The 25,166-nt window shown below is 32.5% G+C and overlaps 1 protein-coding gene across 8 annotated transcripts in view; it reads right to left on the bottom strand.

Annotated features, from left to right (window-relative positions):
• Positions 1-1,961: 1,961 nt before the first annotated feature.
• NADK2 (NAD kinase 2, mitochondrial) overlaps positions 1,962-25,166 on the bottom strand; it is a 57,302-nt gene continuing 34,097 nt past the window's right edge. Inside the window, exons 7-15 of one of the 8 annotated variants that reach the window (XR_012484807.1) lie at positions 24,709-24,798; positions 22,192-22,270; positions 20,775-20,840; positions 19,205-19,300; positions 17,046-17,124; positions 7,625-7,680; positions 7,490-7,543; positions 4,210-4,333; positions 1,962-3,032 (exon numbers count right to left, since the gene is read on the bottom strand). Coding sequence is in view for 6 of the 8 variants with exons in the window: in XM_074282647.1 (XP_074138748.1) it covers positions 2,894-3,032; positions 4,210-4,333; positions 7,490-7,543; positions 7,625-7,680; positions 19,205-19,300; positions 20,775-20,840; positions 22,192-22,270; positions 24,709-24,798 (704 nt within the window). In the remaining 2 variants the exon portion in view is untranslated. Of the gene's footprint in view, positions 3,033-4,209; positions 4,334-7,489; positions 7,544-7,624; positions 7,681-17,045; positions 17,125-19,204; positions 19,349-20,774; positions 20,841-22,191; positions 22,271-24,708; positions 24,799-25,166 lie in introns of all 8 variants that reach the window. The other 7 variants (XR_012484808.1, XM_074282647.1, XM_074282648.1 and 4 more) reach the window with 7 other exon arrangements.

Below are 25,166 nucleotides of genomic sequence, written 5' to 3'. Positions count from 1 at the left end.
CCCAGACTTCTGCACTGGCAAACTAAATCAATATGTGATTATTCACTGTGTCACATTAAAAGCAAAAGACATAATTCCCTGCTCTTAAGGAGCTTACAATCTAATAATATGAAAAAGGGACAACTTCAGAGATCATATTTTTCTACATATCAATGTATATGTGAAAAAGTATATCATAAAATTTTTTTTCTCCCAAGTTTCAGTTTTCAAATATGGAGTTAGAACTTAAGGATTTGTTAAATACGATAAATTTCCAAGGCATTTTAAAGGAAATGTTCTTTTCTCTAATGCCCTTTTATTAGTGTCAGTAAGAATATCCATTTTATCTTTTAAACTAGCTATCTGTTTATAAAGATGCATTTTTTTAAAGCTGTTTTGCTTTACCTTCCTTAAAAAAGCGCAAAAAGAAGTCTTCTCACTTTATGGAACCCTTGTTTTATGTATGCATAATTATATGTATGTATGTATACATACCTATATATAGGACTCACTTTTTTTCTACTATTCTTTCAATTAGTGCATTTGTTAATTATTATAAAATGAGCAGAAGGAACTTAATATATAGTATTTTGAACAGAAAGTGAGGTGACTGCATTGATGAAAGAAAAGGTATTTTTTTAAAGATATTCCTAAGATCATGTCTTGGCTATCACTATACCCTTAATATACTAGTACAGTGAAATGTGTGATTAAAGTAATATGAAGGTATTAAACTTTACATTTTTGTTTGACAGATGATAAAAATAGTAAATTTAATTTTTACAAAGTTGTATGCATTATTCAGTCACCAAACTATTTTGGTGTGAAGAAATGTTTACATGACAGAACCATTCATTTCAACTTGGGCCAAATTCTTGCTTCAAAATTTTAAATATAAATAACAAAATCTTTTAGTCTTTTAAGAGGGGCTAAATAATTCTTTATTATATCTAGACCATTAAGTTAATTTTATTCAAATTTAGTTTTCCATAATGTTCAAATTGCTACTTTCATATCAAACAGATATTTTAATTATTTTACTTTCCTGTTCTCTCCCTATGCCACCTCTCTACTGCCCCACATAAAACACTGAAGATAATCTTACCTATCAAAGCACATCTTTTACACTGACCACTTCCTATACCATATACAAACAAGTCAATTTTCACCACTTTTCAAGCAGATCACATTTTCTCCAAAAAAGCCATCTTAACCTCATAATAGAAATTTTAAACTGTCAAGGGAAACTTTACAGGACAAACTATTAAGGTAGGCATTTATAAAAAAAATTTAAGTAGAATAGAAACTAAAGGCTTGAATTCTTTAAACAAGTCAGGTCTAGCCCTAAAAGTGTTTGTTTCTTTTCCTTAGATGAAAAACAGGAGCAAAATAAAATTGACATTACTCACCTAATACAGACATGCTATCTTAATTTTGTTATTCTCACTCTGTTACATAGTACAAAACTTTTGACTCCCTCTAAACTTGGTGAGTAAAAAGAACATGATAAATTCCATTGCATTGCATAGAAAAACATTTTAGTTCACTTGTATTTTTAATTACTAATTTTATTCACAGATTTTACTTCTGATTGCTACAAAAAAGTTTTCATTAAAACTTTTCCCACATGAATACTATGTTTGTATTAGCAGTAGTGGGAATACTAGAAAAATATGACTTGCTAATGGGGTGAAAATTAAAAAGTTGTTTGCATTTTTATTCATAAATTTTTATCTAATTCATAACATGAGGGAAAAAAGGAGGCAAAATTATAACATAACTCATCAATACAGTTATGTAAAGCTTATAGCAAATTAGATGAAAACTTAAGAAAATAATAAAATTATACCCAAGGCATTCAAAAGAGAATGAATAAAAATGTTTCATTCATTTTCATATTGACTTTTTTTTTCAGATACTATGCCCAGCAGTAGATTCAAACAGTAAATGGTTTTTCTTAAGGTTAAAATAAATTCAAATTATGCAGATATAAGTTTCATTTTATTATCACATCATCATCATCATCATCAAATTGTAAAAATGGAAGGAACCTTATAGATTATCAATGATCACATTTTAAAATCTGATTCATTATCAAGATAATTCTTGAGAAGTTAGAAAGTCTGTTATAGCAGCATGATTTTTTTCAGAGAAATGCATTTCAATCACAAGTCAACAGTATAACCTGAATCAAATAATAAATGAAAGATTCATGTAAAGTTTTTAAAAGATGAGAGGAAACATGGGGCAGAAAAGGAAATAGGTTTAAATTTCACATTGGGCCTTAAATCACTGAAGATGAAAAAATAAGGCATTATCATCACTATGTTCTGAAATTATAAAATTCTTAAAAGTATATATAAAAAACATTTACCTATTTCAAATAGGTCAATGTCAGGATTTATAAAAATTATTTATAATCATCATCAGAACAATAAATCTTAACATTCAAGTTGCTTTTCTGTTAAAAAAAAAATCATGAGTGACAAGTATGTTTGGTTTGAACAATCCTCAAATACTACTGGGAAGGAGTTGGGAATGAGGGAAGAGGTGAAGAGACCCTATTATAGTTAAATCACACCCTATACATTTAATCTTTTATTTGAACCTACCTCTTTAAAGGTATTGCCACTTAAAAAAACATCTGTAGGTTAAATAGCTGGCACGAATTTTAAGATCTCCATGTAATTTTAGTCCATCAGTTTTCTTAGGCAATAAATAATTTTTCCTCAAGCTTTCAAAACCACAAAAGTTCTCTCAAGATCTCCCAAATTTCAGAGCTGGCTTTGTTCCAAATTATAAGGAACAGCCATCAATAATTTTTAAATGCAGTGCTATGACACGCAGTCTGTTTCTGCAATTAAAGTGTTTTTCTTGGGGGTGATCAGAATTTATTGTCCACTGAGTAAGTCCTTCACTGCTCTAGCAGCACAGTTCGAAGTTCATCATCTCTATTGATCATTATTGAAGCTATTGCTCCATCATTAAACTCAAAGGAAGTTCCTCCATCTATAACCATACAGGCATCCCAACATCGAGAACGAACACATACTCTGCAAAGTAAAGACACACATTATTGTTAACATTGGGAATAATTTTCTAAAAACAGTAAGTAAATTAAAACCCCTATCATTTTAGCAATTTGGTCATTTTGAGTCTACATAGATTAAATGTAATTATAACATCACTAAACCCAAATCTCCAAATTAATTTTTCAAAGTCTATAAAGTTGTATGAACTATCACTGAGTTCACAGGAAGTTTTGGTAGATATACTTTATTAATGAAAGAACAAAACTTACTATACTTGCAAAAGTAAAATGAGTTTTCATGAGCCAGAATCTATAAGACTACTATATTTTCATGCTTATAAGACAGCAATATCATGAATTTAAAATACAGCCTTCCAAAATTAACTCACAGATGATATATTGTGAATGATTCATTGACCTGTAACTGTACATATAAAGATAACTTACTAAGTCTAAATAGAAGTTTTAAGCTAATTTTTTTCTCAATAAGGGAATGGTGAGAGGCAACCTGATGAAGCAGACCACAGTCAGGAACATGTAACTTAAATGACTAATTCTGAGGTAGTGACTATCTGGCCCTGGGCATATAACTTAATCTTTCTCTGTTAAATGTCACACTTACACAATTTTTTGCTAACAGTAGTTGATCTGTATTATTAGGGAATTTCTTCACAGACAAACAGGTAATTACTAGAAAAACATGACTTTTTTTCAAATAGTTGAAATTTTCTTTCAACAGTAACAAAGTTTCTTTTCAAATCTGAGAAAGCGAACACAAATTAGTTTCTAAAATAAGCCATTAATTTCTCTTTTTAATTCTAAAATAAATTTACAAGAAACATCTAGTTATTTTTAATGCTATTGTTCACTGTGGGGGGGGGGGGAGATGAAAGGAACTGAGACTAATTACTTTAATCTACTTTAAGTATAAGTAAATTTCTGCAAGAAATAAGGTATCAATTTCTATTCAATTTTCTCAATTGACCTGTTTTTAACCTTCAATTACCTTGTTAAACTAAAAATGTTAAACAAAAACCAAAACTATCCAAATCTTCAAATTCTCTGAAACCAGAGTATCTTTAAAGCCAATCTTTGTTTTTCCACTGTTAACTACAGATGAGTGAATTTAATGAAAAGCAATTCACATTAGTACTTAAAAGGGAAAACAGTCATTTGTTAAACCTTATTACAAAACTTACTTTGAAGAGAAACAACGCTGACGACTACTTGAGAATATACGATTTACTATAGGTTCTCGAATGCTGAAAAGCATCTTTGGTTCTTCCGGACTATACAATAAAGATTCATTATATTCATTTGTTACTGAAAGTAAAGAAATAAAAATAAGCATAACAAGTTTCAATGATATATGCAAAAATATAGTAGCTCTTTTTCCAGTAGCTAAAAATTGGAAACTAAGGGGATATCCATGTGGACAATATCTAAACAAATTAGGATACAAGAATTTAAGTGTACCCTAAGACAATACAGTCTTATTGTACCATAAGAAATAATAGAATGGAAAACTGAAAAGACCAATAAGAACTGATACAAAGCAAAGTTAATATAATTCTAAGAAAAATGTATACAATGAAAACAAAAAACATAAGAGTAGTGGTTTTCAAGATACTATGCAGGTATCCTCTGAGGAGATTCATGAGGCCAAATTTATTTTTAGAATAGGACATCTTAATTTCTAATAAGGTAAATATTAGTAGACAGAACCCACTGGATAAACAAATCCTCCTCAGGAGGTATTCAATAATTCTTTTCCACAACACAACATAGATTTTTAATTATTCTGAATGAATATTACATTTTAAGGATTGCATCCCCCGAGGAGATCAGTAAGCAGTCTATAATTGTTGTCTGGCAGGAACTTCCCTCGGTAAAGGGCCAGAACTCTACATCCTTAACTGTCTTTGCTGTCCTTGATTCATATATACCTTTCCAGAGTTCCGGCCCTCTACATCCCTCAATACATTTTTTTTTTTCCCCAGCAGCCATCTTTCTGTTCTCTCAAAATCATCTCATCAGATACTCTTACAGTTGAAGACACACTCATTGTTTTCCATCAAGCTGCCTCGCTTTTCTGCCAAGTGTAGGGCTAGATTCTGTTGGGCTGTGGGCTCTATGTAATGCCACACCATCATCTGTTTTGGCTAATTTTAATGATCATTTTGCTGATTAAGGAGTGAACAGTGTACAGATCCCTCTGGCTCATTTCAGACACCATTTCCATACTAATAGTCACAAGACACTGCAATAGGTGAAATAATAGATATTCAGTGACTCTTCCTGGATCTTTCTAACTAACATAGGAACTTTGTTGGCCTCAGGGAATACATTCCAGATTTTCCTTTTCATCTTCTCTTTAATAATAAAACTGTGGCCAACTCTTCCAATCACCTATTTTAGGTTTAGAAGCTGCTACTCCATATTCCCTCACTGACTCAGATGGACTGCCCCATAACTGATGAGGTACTTCCAGGTGACACTTTATGGGCTGCTATGTATGAGATCTCCAGAAGCACAGTGGATACCAAACAGACTCAGACAGCTCCATTTTTAAATGGAAAGAAACTTGGCATTAGCCCCCCATCTTCTCCTGCTCCTGGTTTCTTCCCAAGTCCCACCAGCTCCTTAACAAGACCACCAGACAGAGACATTCTGTAGATTCTCAATGAAACTCTGGCAGAAAACATAGACACCTAAAATAGCCCTATAATATAATTATAATAAATCTAACTGAATTTTTCCCTGTGGGTGTCTCATGAGCATAAGGTACTAGTGAGAATGTAAGTAAGGTTATGTTGGTAGATGCTGTAGAGGATTTTGCACACCTAAATTCGGTCTTATCTTTGATTTTATAAATGTGTGTGTGTATGTACATATATATATATATATATATATATATATACATAAATATATATACACATACAGATTTGTGTTTTGCACGATCTTAGTAAACTCTTCATCCATCCTTTCCACCAGAGTTAGGATACAATTACAACCATAAAGTTAGATAGGCTTTTATTTTCTCCCAGGATATTCTCTCCAACAAAGATATTAGGATTTACAACCAAGACTTGTATCAATTCACTGATGCAATCTAAACTTTTCTGCTTCATGTCTGGCTTCAGGTATGTGAGGCTGCAGTCACTGAAGGAAGTAATGATGCTGAATTTAATTTGAAAAATCATTTCTTCCTACAGATTATTTTCTCCTAAGATCTGAACCAGCAGTGGCAGAAGCTCAATCTGGGCTCATAATCAGTTCCTTTCTTGCCACAAGTATACAGGATCTCATTCAGCTTCTTGATTACCATTGCATGGGTAATCACTGTTCCCTTGGCAAATATTTTAGGCTTAACAAAAGTGGTAACCCTCCTTAAGCCCTCTCCCAATCCCCATCTTCATTATATTCCTTCTCCTCATCTAGGCACTTGGGTTTTCAATCATGCTTTTTCTTAGCTTTCTTCTCTCAATTCTTTCTTGCAGTCTTTTTATCTAAGGTATATTTTTCATCCTTCTCCTCTGAGTCAGAGTCTAAGGAAGTAAACTCTGAACTCCAGTCATCCAAATCCTTATCTTGAAAGACTTTAGGACAATAATAAACCATAAATCCAAAAGAATGAATATGAAACATGACACTTGCCTCCTGACAGAATGGTCTGAACTTAAAATTCAGAAAGAGCCATATTTTCAGATATAGCCAACATAGGATTTAGGTTTTCTGTATAATAAATCTATGTATTGAGGAGTATTGTTTTTTATTTTGGGTTTTTTTGTTTTTTTGTTTTTACTGTTCACAATGGAGGAGGGAAGATTATAAGGGAGGGACAGATTAATATTTTTTTAAAAAACTAAGTTTTAGGATTCATATTTCCCACTGCTTAACACTTTATGTATACATCAATAATATAAGGATTGTATGTGTATATATATTCACACACACACAAACATATATATGGCTACAGATAATAAAATATATCATTTTAGAAGACAAGTTACAAATAAACTAAAAACAATGGAAAAACAAACAGTAAGTGTATGTAGGATGTAGAAAGTTGCCAATGACAACTTGTACTTATTTTGTGGTCATACATGATTAAAAAAGGAATTGGGTCACTAATAAGACAGGAAAACAAATATAAAATGAACAGTCAGAGTGGTATTACAAGATCAAGAGAAAACCCTCTCTGAGGGTCTGAGTATTGAATACTTGGTAGATCCTTCAAAGAAAACTTAGAAGGAAATGTGGACAAGAATGATAAGGGTGAAAGGGATTGGGGGGTGGGTGGGAAAATTAAAATGTCCATGAGTGAAAAGGGTATACACATTCTTAAATCTATAGTTTTATTCAAGTGACCAATATATATTAAAGTATTAATATTTTTGGCTACTAAGTATAGCATTATTTAGAACCAGCATCAAGCAAAACTAATCAAGTGAATGACTGGCATTATTTTTCACTAACCTTTCTCAACTAATTCCTTATTCAATGGAAAATCCAAATTTGCTTGTTCTTTAGCTGTTAGAAGAGAAAAAGCACTGGAATTAAATAAAATTCTTTTTAAAAATACTAGTATAAAGTAGTCATTGTGTTACTTACCAATCTTTAAAACGTCTTCTACAGCTTGCGTTGCAACCCTGTTAATATTATATGACCTAGGAACAAAATCATATTTTTTTTGTTGTTTATTTATACAAGTTCTAGAAACAGCTAAATTTTTGTAACTCTAATTTATCATATTAGCACTAGCAAATACAAGAGAGGAATTTTTTAAAAATTTACCCAAAACTTGTTGTTTTGTGCATAAATAACATAATTCAACATGGAACAGTAATAAATATAATAATGAGGTTCAAGGCAAAATTAAAGTCCTAAATATAAGCTTCACTTTATTACCAACATCTTAAGAAATCCAGACTCCAGAATTTTGCCTAAGAGTGTAGTGGGTTTACATTGCAATTCTGAGGAAAGAGAATACTGGAATGATTCATAAATGTCCAACAACTAAAGGCCAAATGATGCTTTTCTCTGAATAATTATGATACCAGGAAAGGGATAGACTTTTAAATTCTCTTTCAAAGCTAAAATAGAAAAAAAAAAAAAAAAAAAAAAAAACCCTACATAAGATACAATAATATGCTTAAAAATAAGCAATTTGCCATGTCATACTATGATTTAACACATATTGTTATATTATGGGAAACATCTAACCTGAAATAAAACTAATACATAAACTCAATTCAAAGACATGGATTCTACTGTGCAGCATTATATATCTGCATTTTATCCATTTAGTATCTCCTAATAATATAAATCTTACATCTATTCTTAAGATTAGGAATTTGTGAACTTTTTTTAATCAGTAATTTTACTTCAAGATAACTGATTCCTCTACAATCCTACATATTTTATGCATTTAGAAACATTCTGAAAAGGGACCCAAAGACTTCAGTAGAACCCTACTTAAATAATGTAAGAAAGGCAGCCTCTCATTACAAGTTCCAATGCTCTAGCCCTTCTATCAAAATCGTGTTAAAAAATGTCGAGAATTTAAGTGGCTGACAGCTTTAAATAACAATGCAGACACGTAATATAGAAATATGGCAGATTTTAGGGTGGTTCCAGGAATCCCAGAAAAGAGGGAAGAACTATAGTTCAATCATGTCCAACTTGGGGACCCCATTGATCACAGCACACTATGCCTTTTTATCTTTAGAAGTCTGTCCAACACATGTGCAAAAATGTTTGAAGCAGCCCTTTAATAAGGGCAAGGAACTGGAAACTGAGTGGATACCCAGTAGTTGTGGAATGGCTAAATAAGTTATAATATATAATAAATGTTATGGAATACTGGTGTTCTATAAGAAAAGAGCAGCAGAATGATTTCAAAAAGGCCTGGAGAGACTTACATGGACTAATGCTAAGTGAAGTGAGTAGAACCAAAAGAACATCATACAGATGCAAATTAGAGTAATTTTCTGAGGATTACTACTTGTCTGATTTCGGGCTCCTGAAATCTAGATAACATATCAAGAATCATTTCTATTAGAATGTTAGATGTGGCTGTTTTCAACAGCAAGGTGATTCAGGCCAGTTCCAATGAACTTGTGTTGGAGAGAGCCTTCTACACCCAATGAGAGGACTGTGGAAACTGAGTATGAATCATAACAGTATTTTTACTTTGTTTTTGTTGTCTGCTTGCTTTTTGTTTTCTTTCTCATTTTTTCTTTTTTAATCTGATTTTTCTTGTAAAATATACTTGTAGAAATATATTTATAAGAATTTCACATGTTTAACATATATTGGATTACTTGTTGTCCAAGGGAGGGGATGGGGAAAAGGAAGGGAGAAAAAGGAACACAAGGTTTCGCAAGGGTGAATATTGATAACTATGCATATATTTTGAAAAAATGCTTTTAAAATGAGAAAATTTAAAAAAAAAGGCAAACATTGAGGATACAAAGATAAAAATAAAATACAGAAAAAAAGCAAAAAGATAAAAAAGGGCTGTGCAAGTTCCTGTTCACTGTTTCCAAGATCTTATCTATTCATCTCATCTTCTACAATCCCTTTTCCTTTTTGCCTTCAATCAGGGTCTTTTCCAGGGAATCTTCTCATTATGAGAACAAAATATTTAAGCTTCAGCTTCAATATTTGACCTTCTGTGAATGTAAATTGTTAGCACTAATATCTGTCTGCCCAGGTTACATGTACCTTCGGAATCTAATGCTTATTGTGCAACAAGAAAATGGTATTTACACACATGTATTGTATCTAGGTTATATTGTAACACATGTAAAATGTATGGGATTGCCTGTCATCGGGGGGAGGGAGTAGAGGGAGGGGAGGGACAATTTGGAAAAATGAATACAAGGGATAATATTATTAAAAAAATATATAATAAAAAAAAAAGAAAAAGAAAAAGAAAAAAAGTATAGTGAAAAATTAAAAAAATATTTGACCTTCTGGTTTCTTTAATTTCAATTTTTTAAAGGATTGATTGATTTTATTTCCTTACTAAGGGACTGTCAAAAATCTCCAGGATCACAATTTGGAAGTGTTGGTTCTGTGGTATTCATCTCTTTTTATAGCCCAACTCATGCTCATACATTGCTACTGGAAAAACTATAGCTTTGAATATAGAGAATTTTGTCAGCAAAGTCATCCATGTTTCTGCTTTTTAGTATGCTGTCCAGATTTCCCACAGCTTTCCTTCCAAGGAGCAGACATCTTTCAATTTTGTGGCTAGTCACCATCTGCAGTGATCTTTGAACCTAGGAATACTAAATCTGACTCTGTTTGCATTTCTTCTCCCTCAATTTTCAAGGAAGTGATGGGACCAGTGGTCAAGTTTTTAGTTTGTAGTTGGTTGTTTTTTGTTTGTTTGTTTGTTTTTTAATGTTAAGCTTCAAGCCAGCTTTTACACTTTCCTTTTTCATTTTCATTAAAGACTTCTTAATTGCTCTTCACTTTCTCCATCAAAGTGATTATCATTTGCATATCTGGCACTGTTGATATTTATCACTGTTGATAATTCCATCTTTTAACTCATCAGTCTGAAATTTCACAGGATGTACTTTGCACATAAGTTTAACATATCGCCTTGTCTTACTCCTTTTTTAATATAAATCAATCAGCTGTTCCATGTTTGGTTCTATTATCTCTTGGCCCACATACAGGAATCATAAGAGAAAAGATGTCCTGATATTCCAATTTCTTTGAAGATTTGCTATATTTTAGTATGATCCACACAAAAACTTTAATATAGCCAATGAAGCAGAAGTAGATGCTTTTCTACAATTCCCTTTCTTTTTCCATAATACAATGGATGTTGGCAACTTGGTCTCTAGTTCCTCGGTCTCTTTGAAAATCAGCTTGCTCTTCTAGTAAATCTTGGTTCACATATTGCTGAAGCTTAAGTTGAAAAATCTGAAGCATAACCTTGCTGGCATGAGTGCAATTATTTGGTCATTTGAACATTCCTTAACATTCCAGGAGTACCTGAAGCATTTCTACTTTAGCAACTTCTGGATTCTAATTTATTAGAAAGCTACAAAGGCAGACCAACTGAACAGAACCATAGAATTTCAAAGTTGGAAGAGACCTCAGGAACCACATAATTCAATTTAATTCAACTAAAACCCCAAAGAAATTCTGGTTATAATTATCTGATAAGTGGCCATCCAACTCTGCTTAAAACCTCAAAGGAACAGGAAACCATCACCTAAGGCAGCACATTCTACTTTTGAACAACTTTAACTGTTAGGAAATAATTTTGCCTCTTCTAACCATTACTCCTACTTCTTTATACTTCTGGGTACAAACAAGTCTAATCAATCTTTTTCCAGAAGAAAGCCATTCCAAAACTTGTGGATAGCTACCATGATTTCTCTTGGTCTTCATTTCCAGTTTGTTCAACTAATCCTCATGTCATAAACTCAAAGCTCTTCATATAGCAGGTGATCACCTCTGAACAGTTTCTGACTTAATGTCCATGCAGAACTGAATAGAATACTTTATATATAGTCTGATCAGGACAGAGAATGGAGAGAATGCTCAGTCATTTCAACTATGTCCAAGTCTCTGTGACCCCATTTGGGGTTTTCTTGGCAAAGATACTGTCCTGGCTTGCCATTTCCTTCTCCAGCTTATTTTACTGATAGGGAAACTGAAGCAAATAAGATTAAATTAACTTGTCCAGAGTCACACAGTTAGTAAGTATCTGAGAATGGATGTGAACACAGGTCTTCCTGATTTAAGGCTCAGCACCCTATCTACTGCACTACCTAGCTGCCCTCTCGCTACTTGACCCACAGATGGACTACTCCTCCCTTTTCCCTAAAATCTCTCTCTAAATGCAATTCAAGATCACATTAGCTTCTCTGACTGCCATATCACATTGGTGAGTCATATACAGAATATGCAGTCTGCCAAAAATGCCAGATCTTTTTCAAACATCTATCCAATTATGTCTGCCCCATCTTGAGTTTGTTAAAACTTTTTTTTTAAGTCCAAGCATAAAATCTTGCATTTATCTTTACTGAAAATCATCTTAATAGATTTGAACCAATGCACTTGCCTAATGGTGTTTACATTTTTAAATACAATACAGGATTTGGTCCATAGACAGTTTGTCCATTCCTTCAGTAAGCATGTTAAGATCTTTTAGGATACTAAGAATGTTAGCAATTTCTCCCAGTTTTGTGTTATTTGAAAATATGATTAATAACAGCTTTGCATTTATTCAGATTAATACTAAAAGTATTAAATATATCAAGACAGTTTCCTGGGGCACAATCCTGGAGCACCTCCTGACCAGCTGACCTTCAACATTAACAATTATTCTCAAGTCTAATAACCATCCAACCAATTCTAAATTCATATATTCAGGTTGCCCGGACTATTCCTCTCCATTTTTTTCCACAAGATTTTTGACAAAATCTAGGTAAACCAAATACATAGCATTCACCTAATCTATCAAATTAGTAAGACTATTAATAAAAGAAAAAAGTAATTTACTTTTAAATTTCATTTTTGTACTGGCATCTTTTATTTTTATATCACCTTTTCCTTCAATATTTCCCTTTTTTTAATTCTAAAAGGGCCATCTTTTCTAACAAAGGGGGGAGGGAGGAGAGAACCTGCTCAGCAAAACTAATCAATATATCAACCAAGATTACCATTATATACATTGTTTCCATACTTCTACCAAGAAAAAAGAGAGATATATTCCCATATATCTCTTTTAATGGTTATAACCAGAAAATTCCATTTCAATTTTCTGTCATTGTTTTTTCCACTGATCCTGTTATAATTTGCAAATAGTGTTTTCCTGATTCTGCCTTGATTCTCTTTGTAAAATTTCACAAGTCTTCCCACACTTTTCTGCATTGTTCATATTCAACATTGTTTCAGAGCTGTCATATTCTCTTACAACCTTTACCACACCTTATTTGTCTATCACCCAATTGATAAGACATCTCCTTTGTTGCTATGATAAGAAGTTCTATAACCTTTGGTCTCCTTATGTCACCCAGACTGGAAGTAGAATAGTCATTCAAAGGCCTATTCCTGCTGCTGGTCAAGACAGAAGCTTTGTCTGTCTTGCTGTCTCTGACCTAGGTCAGTTTGTTCCTCCTTAGATTAGCAAGGTAACTGCTTACTCCTGTAGGCTCACCATGTTAGCATAAATGTACAATTGGCTTTGATCCTAGTTCAGAATTCCCAAGTACCAATGATCTGCCAACCTCAGCGTTCCAGCAGTACAGATTTTAAGTGTAAATCACCACACTTAGCACCATCAACTATTCCTGATGATCACAGCCTGGCTCTCAGCAATCACCCTTTTCTAACATGTTTACTTCTTTAATGACCTCTTATGGAATCTATCTTCCTTCAAAACTCAGCTCAGGAACCACCCACTTCCTCTGTCTCTATGAAATTTTCCCATAGTAGATACTCTCATTCTTAGAGCTCTTAAAAAGAGAACATAAAGTCTATGAAGGTAAGTACCACTTCATTTTTATCCTATTCCAACATCTAGCATTATTAAGAATTATTTGCTTAATTAATCTTAGAACTATATCCATTTGCACCATTTTACAACTTTTCACATAAATTTAAAACAGCTATGCCTAAAATACCACTAATCAAGAAAATGACCAGATTTTCATTGCTGGTGATAAGAATTTGTGTTATTTCCTCAGGCTTATTTTAGTTTAATAGAAAAAAATATTGAAGCAATGAGTATGGCATATATAGTTTTTCAAATTCTGTGTTTACAAAATGGTAACTTCTATTTATCAGCTTATAAGTCTTCACCTAGTTCTCTCAAATTCTTAATTCTTTCTTACGATGCAACCATATTCTATTTCATATACCATAATTTATTTGTCCTTGGACACCTACTTTATTTTCAAGTCTTTTATACTATAAAAAAGTGCTAAGAATATTTTTATATAGATGGAATTTTCTGTCTTTGACTTTCCTATGTTTTATGTTACTACTTTATGTGAGAGGCATTTCTGAAGGATTTGACAAAATCAGATTTATGTAAATAAATATTTAATAAATATGTAAATATAATGAAATATTAAAAAGGATCCTACTGCAAATCATTTTTTAAAATTAAAGACTAATATCTCCCAGCCCAATTTATCTTTTGTGCCTGCCTGTATTAAGCTCAAATTATATGCCAGGCACTATGCTAAGGCCTGGGGGTAAAAATTAAACGGTCTCTGGCCTCAAAAAGTTTACATTTCAGACGAATACATACCACCCATGTTATATCTTAAGAAACAAGCAATTTTGGGGCAATATTACTTAAAAGGATTGCTTAAAGCTTGGGAGAAGCAGGAAAGATTTCAAGTTGAAGGTGGGACATGAGTTATGCTTTGAAGAAATCTAAAGATCCTATGAGGCAAAGGTAAAAAGGAAGTGAATTCCAAACATCACCTATGCAAAGCTAAAAAAGCAGGGAATGAAATATTGTGTACAATGGCAATTAGCAGATAGGTTTGCTTGGAACAAAGAATACATAAAAATGAAAATCAGATGGGAGTCGGAAAGGATTTTATATTTTATCTTAGAGGATAGACTTTACTGAAGATTTGAATGGGGGTTACATTAACTGGTCAGAAATATTTTGGCCATAAAATGATAGCAGTTGTGTGGGAAATAGATTAGAAGGGAGAGATGGGAACTAGAGAGCTCAATCGGAAACTGCTGTAATACTTCAGAAGAGAAATAAGGAGAGCATCAATTGGGATAGACTCCACAGATAAGAGACAGAGATGCAAGGTAATTTGGAGGAAGGAAAACAAGATATGACTAACAAACATATGTGAGAGAGAAGAGTCGAGAATGATTCCAAGATTGTCAACAGATAAAACTGTGATGTTTGGAAAGAAGGATACAGAGATAAAAAGAATGGATTCCATATTGGATGGCTTGAGTTTGAGATGACAAAAGAACATGCAGGTAGACAAGTCCAACAGACAGCTGATAATCTGGCATTGAATTTCCTAAGAAATTTAGGAGTCACATACAGAGAAATAATTGGAGCCAATGGGGGAGGGGGGCGGGAGAGGGAGAGAGAGAGGGAGAAGGAAAGAATTATGTACAGAGAGAGACATAGAAAGAAAAAGTCTATGGTAATATCCACAGTGCATGGATAAGCATGATGATTTAGCAAGGACACTGAAGAATAATTAGAGAAGTATGAAAGAAAACCAAAAAAGAATAATGTTATAGAAATTAAGAGAAACAAGAATATCCAGGAGAAGGATGTAGCTGACAGTGTCAAAAGATGCAGAGTCAATAAAAAATTTACTAAGAAAAGGTCACTAGATTCTGAGTTAAGAGATTACCAGTAACCTTAGAGAGAGCAGTTTCACTCTGCTAGTAGAGTTAGGAAATGAAGCCAATGAATTTAAAGACAGATATAGAAAATGTAAAGACTCTGACTGTAAGACATAGTAAGAACTCTCTTCTTCTTTGGAACTATTATAGCACTTGCTGTTTATATTGCTCACTTGACAATTATATACTCTGTAATATGTTATGAAATGAAGTATTATTTATTTTATCTTCTTATTCTGCTTTCCATGAATTTATATTTTGTAAATATCAACCTAAGCATAAAATTCTTGAAGGCAGGGAATATATTATATTTCTCTGTTAATAGACTCTCACCTCCCCAGCAGCAAATTGAGCATGAAACAGACTATCATCTCCTCAAAGATGTAAACACTGTCCCCAAGTGCTTTGTTTCATAGAGGTCATCATTTGCCATGATTTACAAAGGTTCAAGACTCTGCACCATTGCCCACTGATGAATGTTAAAACTTTCTTGCTAGCTTCCTTTTATCTGTTATCTTCCCCTCATCTCCATTAGGATGTAAGAACTCTGAAGATAAGGGTTGTTTGGTTTGCTTGTATTTGTAGCCCCAGCATTTAGCATAGAACCTGGCACATATTAAGTGCTTCATAAATAAGATAGCTACTTATCTTAAGAAATATTTTTTTGAATACTGCTATTGCTCAAATCACAATTGCTCAGAATACTGAAAAAAGGCTTTTACAGTATGTTTGAGGGAAACATTTTTGTCTCCTAATCTGTTTTTACCACCTGTTAGGGATAATTAATGATAAACATAACACCATATGGGAAACATGGAGGAATGTGGGAAGCATGAAATAAGAGCTATGTGTTATTTTCTGTACTTTTTATATTATTGTTTTAATGCTGCTTTTGCCTTTTAATTCCTTTCAGGGAAACACCAACCACCATTCCTTTTGAAGGAAATTCTTTTTTAGAAACAACTACAAAGCATTTCCCTATAAATTAAACTTGATAATGAGTTTGTCTCTTGATTCCATGCTTAGGACCAGACCATTTCTGAAGAGAATTAGTGAACATCTACATTAGAGGAAACAGCCCTCAGTGTCTCTGGAAGGCAGCACTTGCTTAAAAGACAAAAGATGCCTCATTACTTTAAATCATAAGAGTGCCTTTACTTAAATCACAGAGAAACGTCATGGGATATTGTATTGATATGCTCTCAAAGCATAACAGTGTATGAGTTTTATGAATTATCAGATACTTACAAATTCATTTCACAAGTGATTTTTACACTGAAATTTGGTGACTGTTTTAGTCAAATTTCTTTTCAATGGAAATGGACAATGATATATCAAAGGAGGAAAACAAAGGGACCAGAAAAGTATATACTTAGCTAATTCATTTGTCTTCATAAATTATTTTAAATTGTCAGCAAGATTGAAGATCAAAAATATTCAAAGAAATACTATCCTAGAATTTTAAATTTAAAATTGCTACAAGTTTCAAAAGTCAAATGAAGAAGTTACATGACTCATACTCATCAAAAGTTTATTAAGCAAAAAAGGGCTTAATTGCACCAAGATCATGCTGATTGTGCCAAGCCATTATCAACTGAGATGATACAAGTTTTCTCTCAGAATCCAAGGAGCCAAGGAACATGCCAATAAGTATACTCACTAATGATTCGAACAGGCTTCTTTATTAGGAACATATGTGCCATCTCTGTTTGCAGCCACCCCTGGGGATATCAGCCCTCCTGAAATCCGAGATACATGGCAGCACAGATGTTACCACAGTTTATACCAACTGGGAAAGTAGCCTAAGTATCCATAAGGACCCAAGCCCCTAAAGTTGTGACCACCCCCCAAAACAATTGCTACCTTCATCCTGTTTATTAGTCATATTGCCTAGGAAAAGCTTGATAAGAACGAGTAATTTTTTAAAATCTCTAAATGGTAGAAGTATGTCACATAGTTCACAAAGACCTTCAAAGTCTATGTTATTAATAAGGTCTTTTGGATCAACTCAAAGTGCAACAATGTCATAATAAAATACTGAGATACCTTATCAGGGTGATTCTAATTTATTACTATGCAGTCACAGAAACTTCAAAATGCCTAGTATGTCCATTTACTCTTTTATTCCACGATCAATCAACCAACCACTATTTATCATCTATTAACAAGCATTTAAAGATCCTCCTTTATGCAAAACACTGGCTAAAAGTACTGGGGATACAAATGCAAGAAACAAAATTTCAATAGATACTAACTGGACAGACAAGTACACATAAAGAGATAAAGTAGTTAAATTCTAGGTAGTTTGAGAGGAAAGGCATTAGCAATTGAAAGGAACAGGAAAAACTTTTAGAATATAGTAACTGAGTTAAGTGTTGACTGAAGAGAGGAATTCTATGAGAACCAAGAAGGAAGGAGTACATTCCAAGCACATGGACTGTCACTACAAAGAGAAGGGTGATGAAGCATTTTATGTAAGGAAGAGAAGATAGTTAGATCATAGAGTGTGGCAGGAGTAATGTACACCCAGGATGAAAAGACAGATTGAGATTAGGTGATGAAGGACTTTAAAACTGAACCAAGAAACTTATATTTTATCAAAGAAGCAATAGGGTGCCACTGAATGTATTGAATAGGGCAGTGACTTGATATCATTGTGCAATAAGATGCGAAGGGATGGAGTCAAAAGCACATGTCTTCAGTACTTATGCATGCTATGTAATTTGTACTTCTATTACTCTTAGCTGTTCTTCAGTATATTTTTATGCTTAATTATTACCAAAAGGTCACATCTAATTTCAAATAATCACAGAATTTTAATGTTAAAAGGGACGTTGGAAGGCATCTATTTCAATTCATACTCACACAATAATCTGCTCTCTATATATATAGGTAGCCATCTAGGTTTTTTTCCTTAAAGTTCTCTAAGTAAAAAAAAACCTACTACCTACTAAGGCAGCCCAATCCATTCTGCAATAATCTGTTATGTTTTTCCTTTGTGCAATAAGTCTTTGCTCTGCCATCTGGGGACAAGCAGAATGAAACATATTTTTCAAATGATAGCCCTCTCAAATTCTTAAGTATCTACCATGTCTTTCATGACTTCTCTTTTCCTCAAACTTAATATTCTCAGCTTTCGTATATAATTATCACAAAGCATGCTAGAGTATTGCTATTCTGACTGCATTCCACTGAAGATGGTCCAATTTGTGGTACCAATGTGCTACCAATTTTCTGTTACATTTCTTCAAAGCAATTACTTTGGTACAAAGTACACAGTTCTGACTCTGAACTTCAAAAACAATGCAAGAAGTAGAAGCAGATCTTCTAAGATCCCTCTACTACTATGGCAAAAGTTTTTCACCTGGGGTCCTTTAAACTTTTTGAAAAAATATTTTAAGAACTCTAATTCAACATAATTGATTTCCTTTGTAGTCTTATGTATTTTATTTTGTATTTAAAAACATAACTCTGAGAAGAGCTCCAAAGATTTCATCAGACTGCCAAAGGAGTCTATCAACAAAATATGTCAAAAACTCATGTTCTCTAGGCAATATGGATTACAGAACCCAGAGTTGGAACAGACCTTAAAAATCACATGTGCCTACACTCACTTTAAATACTAGAATACAAAGACTTCAGGTGAAGAAGTATCAGGTTCAAAGTTACACAGATCACTTCTTAGGAGGGGCAAAAATGTTAATAATAGATTCTTTCTTTTTTTCTTAGAACCTTAAGAATCCCTAACGTAAGACATCCAAATGAACTGAGGTACTTACGACCATTAACAACTTAAAAGCAAAATATCTAGTTACTCACCAAGCTTTTGATCCTGTTCCAGTACACAAATTGAGTCCTGAACTCTTCTGTTTTTCCCAGGGACCATCATCAACTGATATTTCATAATAGGAGGCCCTATGAATTGAAAACGTAAAACTGGGTTTGCAGGATTTATAGTTCACCCTAAGTAAAACAGAACATAGCCCTCTATTAGAACCACTGAATTCTAAATAAGTTAATTCTAAATAAGGTAAAGGTATGCCATGACACTGACTGTGACATTAATTCAATTTTTGTTTTAAAAAATAATCTCCCACCTTGTCTGGCTCAATGTTCCTTTTTTTGCAATCACTTTTATTTCTAACAGAAGATTCTTCATGTAATTTTTGGAGATAATTTTATTTTCCATCCTCAGGACATTTAGTAAAATAACTGACTTCGTTACTAAAAAGATTAAACTTTTAAGTGGATTTCATTTCTCCAAGGAAATGAATGCTTATTAAATATTGCATCCAACAGTCCTTGAACTAAGTTAAATGAGAACTGCTTACATCTTAAGTGATTTACTACATTTTCCTTTAAACTGGAGAAAACAGTAATATTTGGTTACAGTCCAAAAAAAATCTCAACCACCTACAAATTAACAATGTAGCATTAGGTAAAGCTGGCAATGAAAATAGCATTTGCTCTTAATAGATGTATTATAATTTACAAATCTAGAATCAAATGAGTTACCTTTGCCATAAAAAAGTGAAAGTGAAACTTTTAAAATGAAATGCATTTCTGAATGATTTTCAACTGTTGAAAATTTCTAAAAGATGCCATTGTTGTACTGGATACTATGCCTGGCAGAGAAAGGTAATCATCTTAGCAGAAATTAAGAAAAAAAAAAAAAAACCTTTGTAGGTGTAGCTTTTTAATCAATTAAACATATACATCACATTGGTGCAAAGGAAACAACAATCTTCCAATACAAACTTTTTCATCATTTCTGGAAGGGCTCAATTTGGGTCAATATCTCACATATCCTTAATTCTTCTTACAAAATTTAAGGTGCTGCTCTCCTCACATTTTTTTTTTCTTTAATCATAAATCTGTTTGATCTCTGTAGAAAATGGAGAGTGAGGATGGCACAATTTACTGCATATGTCCTGACAAGCAAGGCCAGCATAAGCAGTAGTAATGGCTGTCACAATACTGAAAAGAGAGAAATAGGATTAAAGGCATGTTTGAGATATGAGGTGCAAAAAGAAGAGAAAGTGATGCAATACACCAAAAGCATCTAGAACTAAAATGTAGACCATCAGCACAAGCCAAAATGTCTTGACATAATAGGAAACTTAAAGGAATGGGGGAAGTAGAATAAATTAAAGTAGATGGAAAAGAATTTATTAAAGAAAGTGAGAAGGTGGATTGGGACACAGCAAGACAACACAAGAGAAGGGTGATTCGAGTCTGGGGGAGGAGACTAAGAATAAGAGAAAAGGGTATAGGGAATAATACAGATTATATTGGGAAAATTAATGTCATTATCACATGCAGAAGTATAACAGATTAGTAAGTCCTCAGAATTTTGTTCCAGGAAAATGATTTCTTAAAAAAAACTCACAGTCCCTTAAGAGTGGTTATACCTCTTCTTACACTGTCCACAGCGACAGTCCAAGAATGAGACATTCTAGGTTAGGACAAATGGAAAAAAATGGGCTTTGGGGGCTTTAGGGGTTGTGTTCCTCACTTTAAACATACTTTATGCTTATCAATAAGACAGAATTATTAAGAATATATAGCACTTTGAAAATATAAAATACAGAGCAACCTCACCATAATATGGTCAGCATCTGGGTCAATCAGACACTTTGTGGAATAAAAATTCTTTAGATAACCAAAACCTTTTGAATGGGGTTGAAGACTGAACAAACCAACACACACCAAATTTTACTTAAATGAATGGCATCATAAATGAACAGGCTATAATCTTACAAAGTACAGTGCATAAAATGTCTATAATTGCAGGCTTTTATTTAATAATGGGAATGATAGTGAAAGAAAAAAAGAATCCAAAAAAGCAACATGAATCAAAAGAAGGAAGTAAAACTAGATGATTCCTTTCAGGGATAATAATCTATGACATGATAGCACAAAAGAACTTGAAGAAGGAACTTTCTCCAAACTTCAAAGTTTTCTCCTCTCTTAAATATAAGAAACAAGGTTTATCATTAAATAGAAAAAAAATTCCTTTTTTTTTTTTTTTTTGGCCAAGATACAAAAATATACATCACTGATTATATTTCATTTTAGATTCATTAAGACTTATCAACATTTATCTTTATACAATAATTTCCCTATTATTCTGAAAGATAGAGATCAAACCCATTAAAACACAAAAGAAGGTATCCAAATTTGCTAAGTTGGCATTTTGTTCTATACATTACTTCCTGAGGTGAGTGGTAATATAGTTTGAAAAAAATTTTTCTCACTGCAAATATCAATTGTAACAAGATTTGACCTGCAGCAAATTACAGATTTTATATAATTACTGGATAATTCAGATATGTACCAAAATGGGTTATAAATCAAGTTTGCTAGAAAAGCAAATAATCATCCTAAGACATAGCTGTAAGTCTCTATCTCCAACTCCTTACACTAAAATTAGTAAAAGGAAGAGAGATTATACATATACTGGAAGTGCCATCAACAGCCAAATCCATTTTATATTGTTTTATATATCCATATGATTTCCTCTGAACAATAATGTTTCCCTGGCATTTTCTAAATCTGTTATGAAAACCTGAAGAATCAAAGTCTGAAAGCAACCAAAATAGAGGAATAAATTTGAAAGAAAGAAGAGGATGAAAAAATACAAAATTAAAATATATATTCCATGCAAAAACATTAATTTACCAATTAAAACAAAGGGTAAAAAAGGGGATTAAAAAGTTTCAAATTTATGTTTTGATAATTTAATGAATTTCCAAACTATGTAACAAACATAAATATGACAAAATTAAGCAGAAATTTTAACATACCTGGATGACAGACTTTCCCCAATGAAGACTTCATTTAGTGCTCTTACTGGCAAAAGGTATGGCCCAGAAACCTCAGTTCCTGCAGGCAATGAAATATAAATGGCCAAGATATTTGCTAATATCAACTAAATATGTATGTATATATGCATGTATGTAAATAGATACATACAGGAATGTTTTAACATGAAATTTTTATTTAATAAGATTATCCCCTATTATTTTTAAATCTGGAAATATGTAATTTCTCCTGAGATCAAATTCAAAATGCCAGCCTTTCTCTAAAAAGGTAAATTACACACATATCCACATCCTTTATCTTCAGTATCTCTTTACAAACTTTTTAATACTGATATCTGACTGAAGTCCTAGTAACCTTATTTCTTAAGATATTTTATTTCAGCATCTGACAAGTAAAAACATTTTACTTTCACAAGCAAAGTAAGCACAACTCGCTCTAAAAACATATTTGAAAGTTCAGACTTATAGAAGGGTAGTGATATTATTATTAAAACAACTCTTCAATTTACCATTAAAATAAATCTTATTTTAAATCATTTTATGATATTTACAATTCTATGATAAATTCCCCTCGCAAACATCATCTAAATTATGAAAATTCTCTTCACACAACTTTTACGGAATGCACATATATATAAAGACACACCTATGTTATCTAACACCAACCAATGTATCTATGTATGTATCTAGCCTCATGGCTAGAAAAAGACAAAAATTTACCATTTTAAGTACTACATAAAAGACATTCAAACATTTCACTAGATAATTTTTCAGATGCACATATAAAACAAGTCTTTACCAGATAAAGAGTAAAGCATTTTGAATTTTGAAAAATTCTGTCAAAATCTCTGTACTCAGAGCACAAGTTATCCATAGATCTCTTATTTTCTTTTATCTTAACATGTCACTAAAATAAGTAAAGCCTCAACCAAACTCAAGAACATTTTTTGGATCAAAGATTTAGGAATTTGAAGAGATTAATAAGTCATCTAGGCCAATTCCCTCATTTTAGATTGAGGCTCATGGATTTAAATGACATATTCACACAAGTTACAAGTGGCAAAGTCAAGATTCAATCCCAGTTTCAATAACAACAACAAAAAATCCTCCTTTACTAAAAATAATACAAAAAACACAAAAGGCAAAAGATATCAAAAAGCAATATTACATCCCAAACTTTCTTTTTTCTCCCAAACACAATCACAAAAAAGTCATGTGAAGTAAGAAATCCTATCAATAGAAAAATCATGAAGATCAACTCAAATGTTACCCTTTTCAAAGATCAATATCTGATTCTCCTGGAAATGAACAAATTTGCTTATATATTTCTGGTTATACTTATCTATTGTTATTTTTACTATAACTAACTATATATAAAAGATGTTTCCAAAATATGCACATGCTTTGCTTAATAACTTCTATGTTTATTTTCTATTAAAAAAAAAAAAAAAGCTGCACATATTTTGTATATCATATCTTCCTACTAAACTATAAATTCTATGGCAGATAAGAACTGCATTTTATCCAAAATTTAACTTATCCTGCCCTAGGCAAGAAACTTGTTGCAAAAAAAAAAAAAGGCTTAATTCAAAATCATTTATTAAGTACTTACTACATTCAAAGTACTCCATATGCTGGGCACTGAGATTTTTTTTTTTATTTATTATAACTTTTTATTGACAGTACATATGCATGGATAATTTTTTTTACAACATTATCCCTTGCATGCACTTCTGTTCCAATTTTTCCCTTCCCTCCACCTCCTCCCCTAGATGGCAGGCAGTCTTATACATGTTAAATATGTTATAGTATATCCTAGATACAATATATGTGTGGGCACTGAGATTTGAAGGCAAAATGAACAACAGCTCCTGCCCTCAAGGAGTTTACATTCAACATATACTGAATTGATTTGATCTAAAGATACTTCTTTACTATCAAGTTTAGAATTTTGGAAGGATATCATAATTATATGTAAGACAATTCTTGTACTTCCCCCCTCAAAGATTCTTTCAATTCATTTATACTACTTTCTTGCTACAATTATCCACTAACTTCCAAATATATTTTGACTTTAACATGTGGTTCAATCTTTTCTATCCCAGTTTCATACAATTAACATCAAAGACTTTTTAAAGTTCACACTAATAACCCCTCTTAGCAATCCAATCTCTCAACTCTTTTAATGTCATCAACTCCAACAATCTTTCCATCGAAGGGCAATCACATATATAGCCCATAGCCACCAGAACTGTATCACTTCCAGAGTAACAGACCGTGAATGATCAACAGCCTATCTTCTACTTCTATTTTCTTAGTCAGCTACCTATGTTTTTTTCTTAATGTGACTTTAAATCTCTCAAAATATTTTTCCTATTATTACAACCCCAGCTCTCCTATTCTAGTTTGCCTTTTTCTCAAATTCTATGAAGCTTTTACCCCATATTTTTCATTTTAGTGTCTCACTAACTACTCCCTAGAATCCCTTGTCCCACTGACCTTCCACTGTTCCCGAGCTGCGAATCCTCATTCCTGGGTAACCCCCACCATCCGAATTCTGTGTTCCTGCTCCAGGGCTGTTGAGTATTGCTAGAGAAAGTCACAAAATTAAACTGATTTCACCCACTACAAATTTGTATCGTATAACCTCCACTAGGTCTTCACTACTATACAACAAACCTTTACCCTACTGTGTTTATTTTATCACAAAGAAGCAAATAGTGTGGTTTAAGGTGATAGAAAACCTAATAAAGAAGTGGTTTGGGTTGAATAGTAAATTCAAATAATAATAGTAGTACCAGTAATAATGTTTACATGGAGAGAATTTTCTGAAAAATGTGTTCAACTAGAGAAAAGAGAAAAGATTAAGGAAAAATCCTGAAGAGATAGTAAAATCTTGACATGAATAATCACTACTAGGAAATAATTTCTGTTTAAAAAAAAAAAAAAAGGTTTAT

This window comes from Sminthopsis crassicaudata, chromosome 1 (genome assembly GCF_048593235.1).
Source record: "Sminthopsis crassicaudata isolate SCR6 chromosome 1, ASM4859323v1, whole genome shotgun sequence".
NCBI classification, from domain to species: domain Eukaryota; kingdom Metazoa; phylum Chordata; class Mammalia; order Dasyuromorphia; family Dasyuridae; genus Sminthopsis; species Sminthopsis crassicaudata.
The sequence above is the reverse complement of the archived record's forward strand: the minus strand, read 5'-3'. Positions and strand labels throughout refer to the sequence as shown.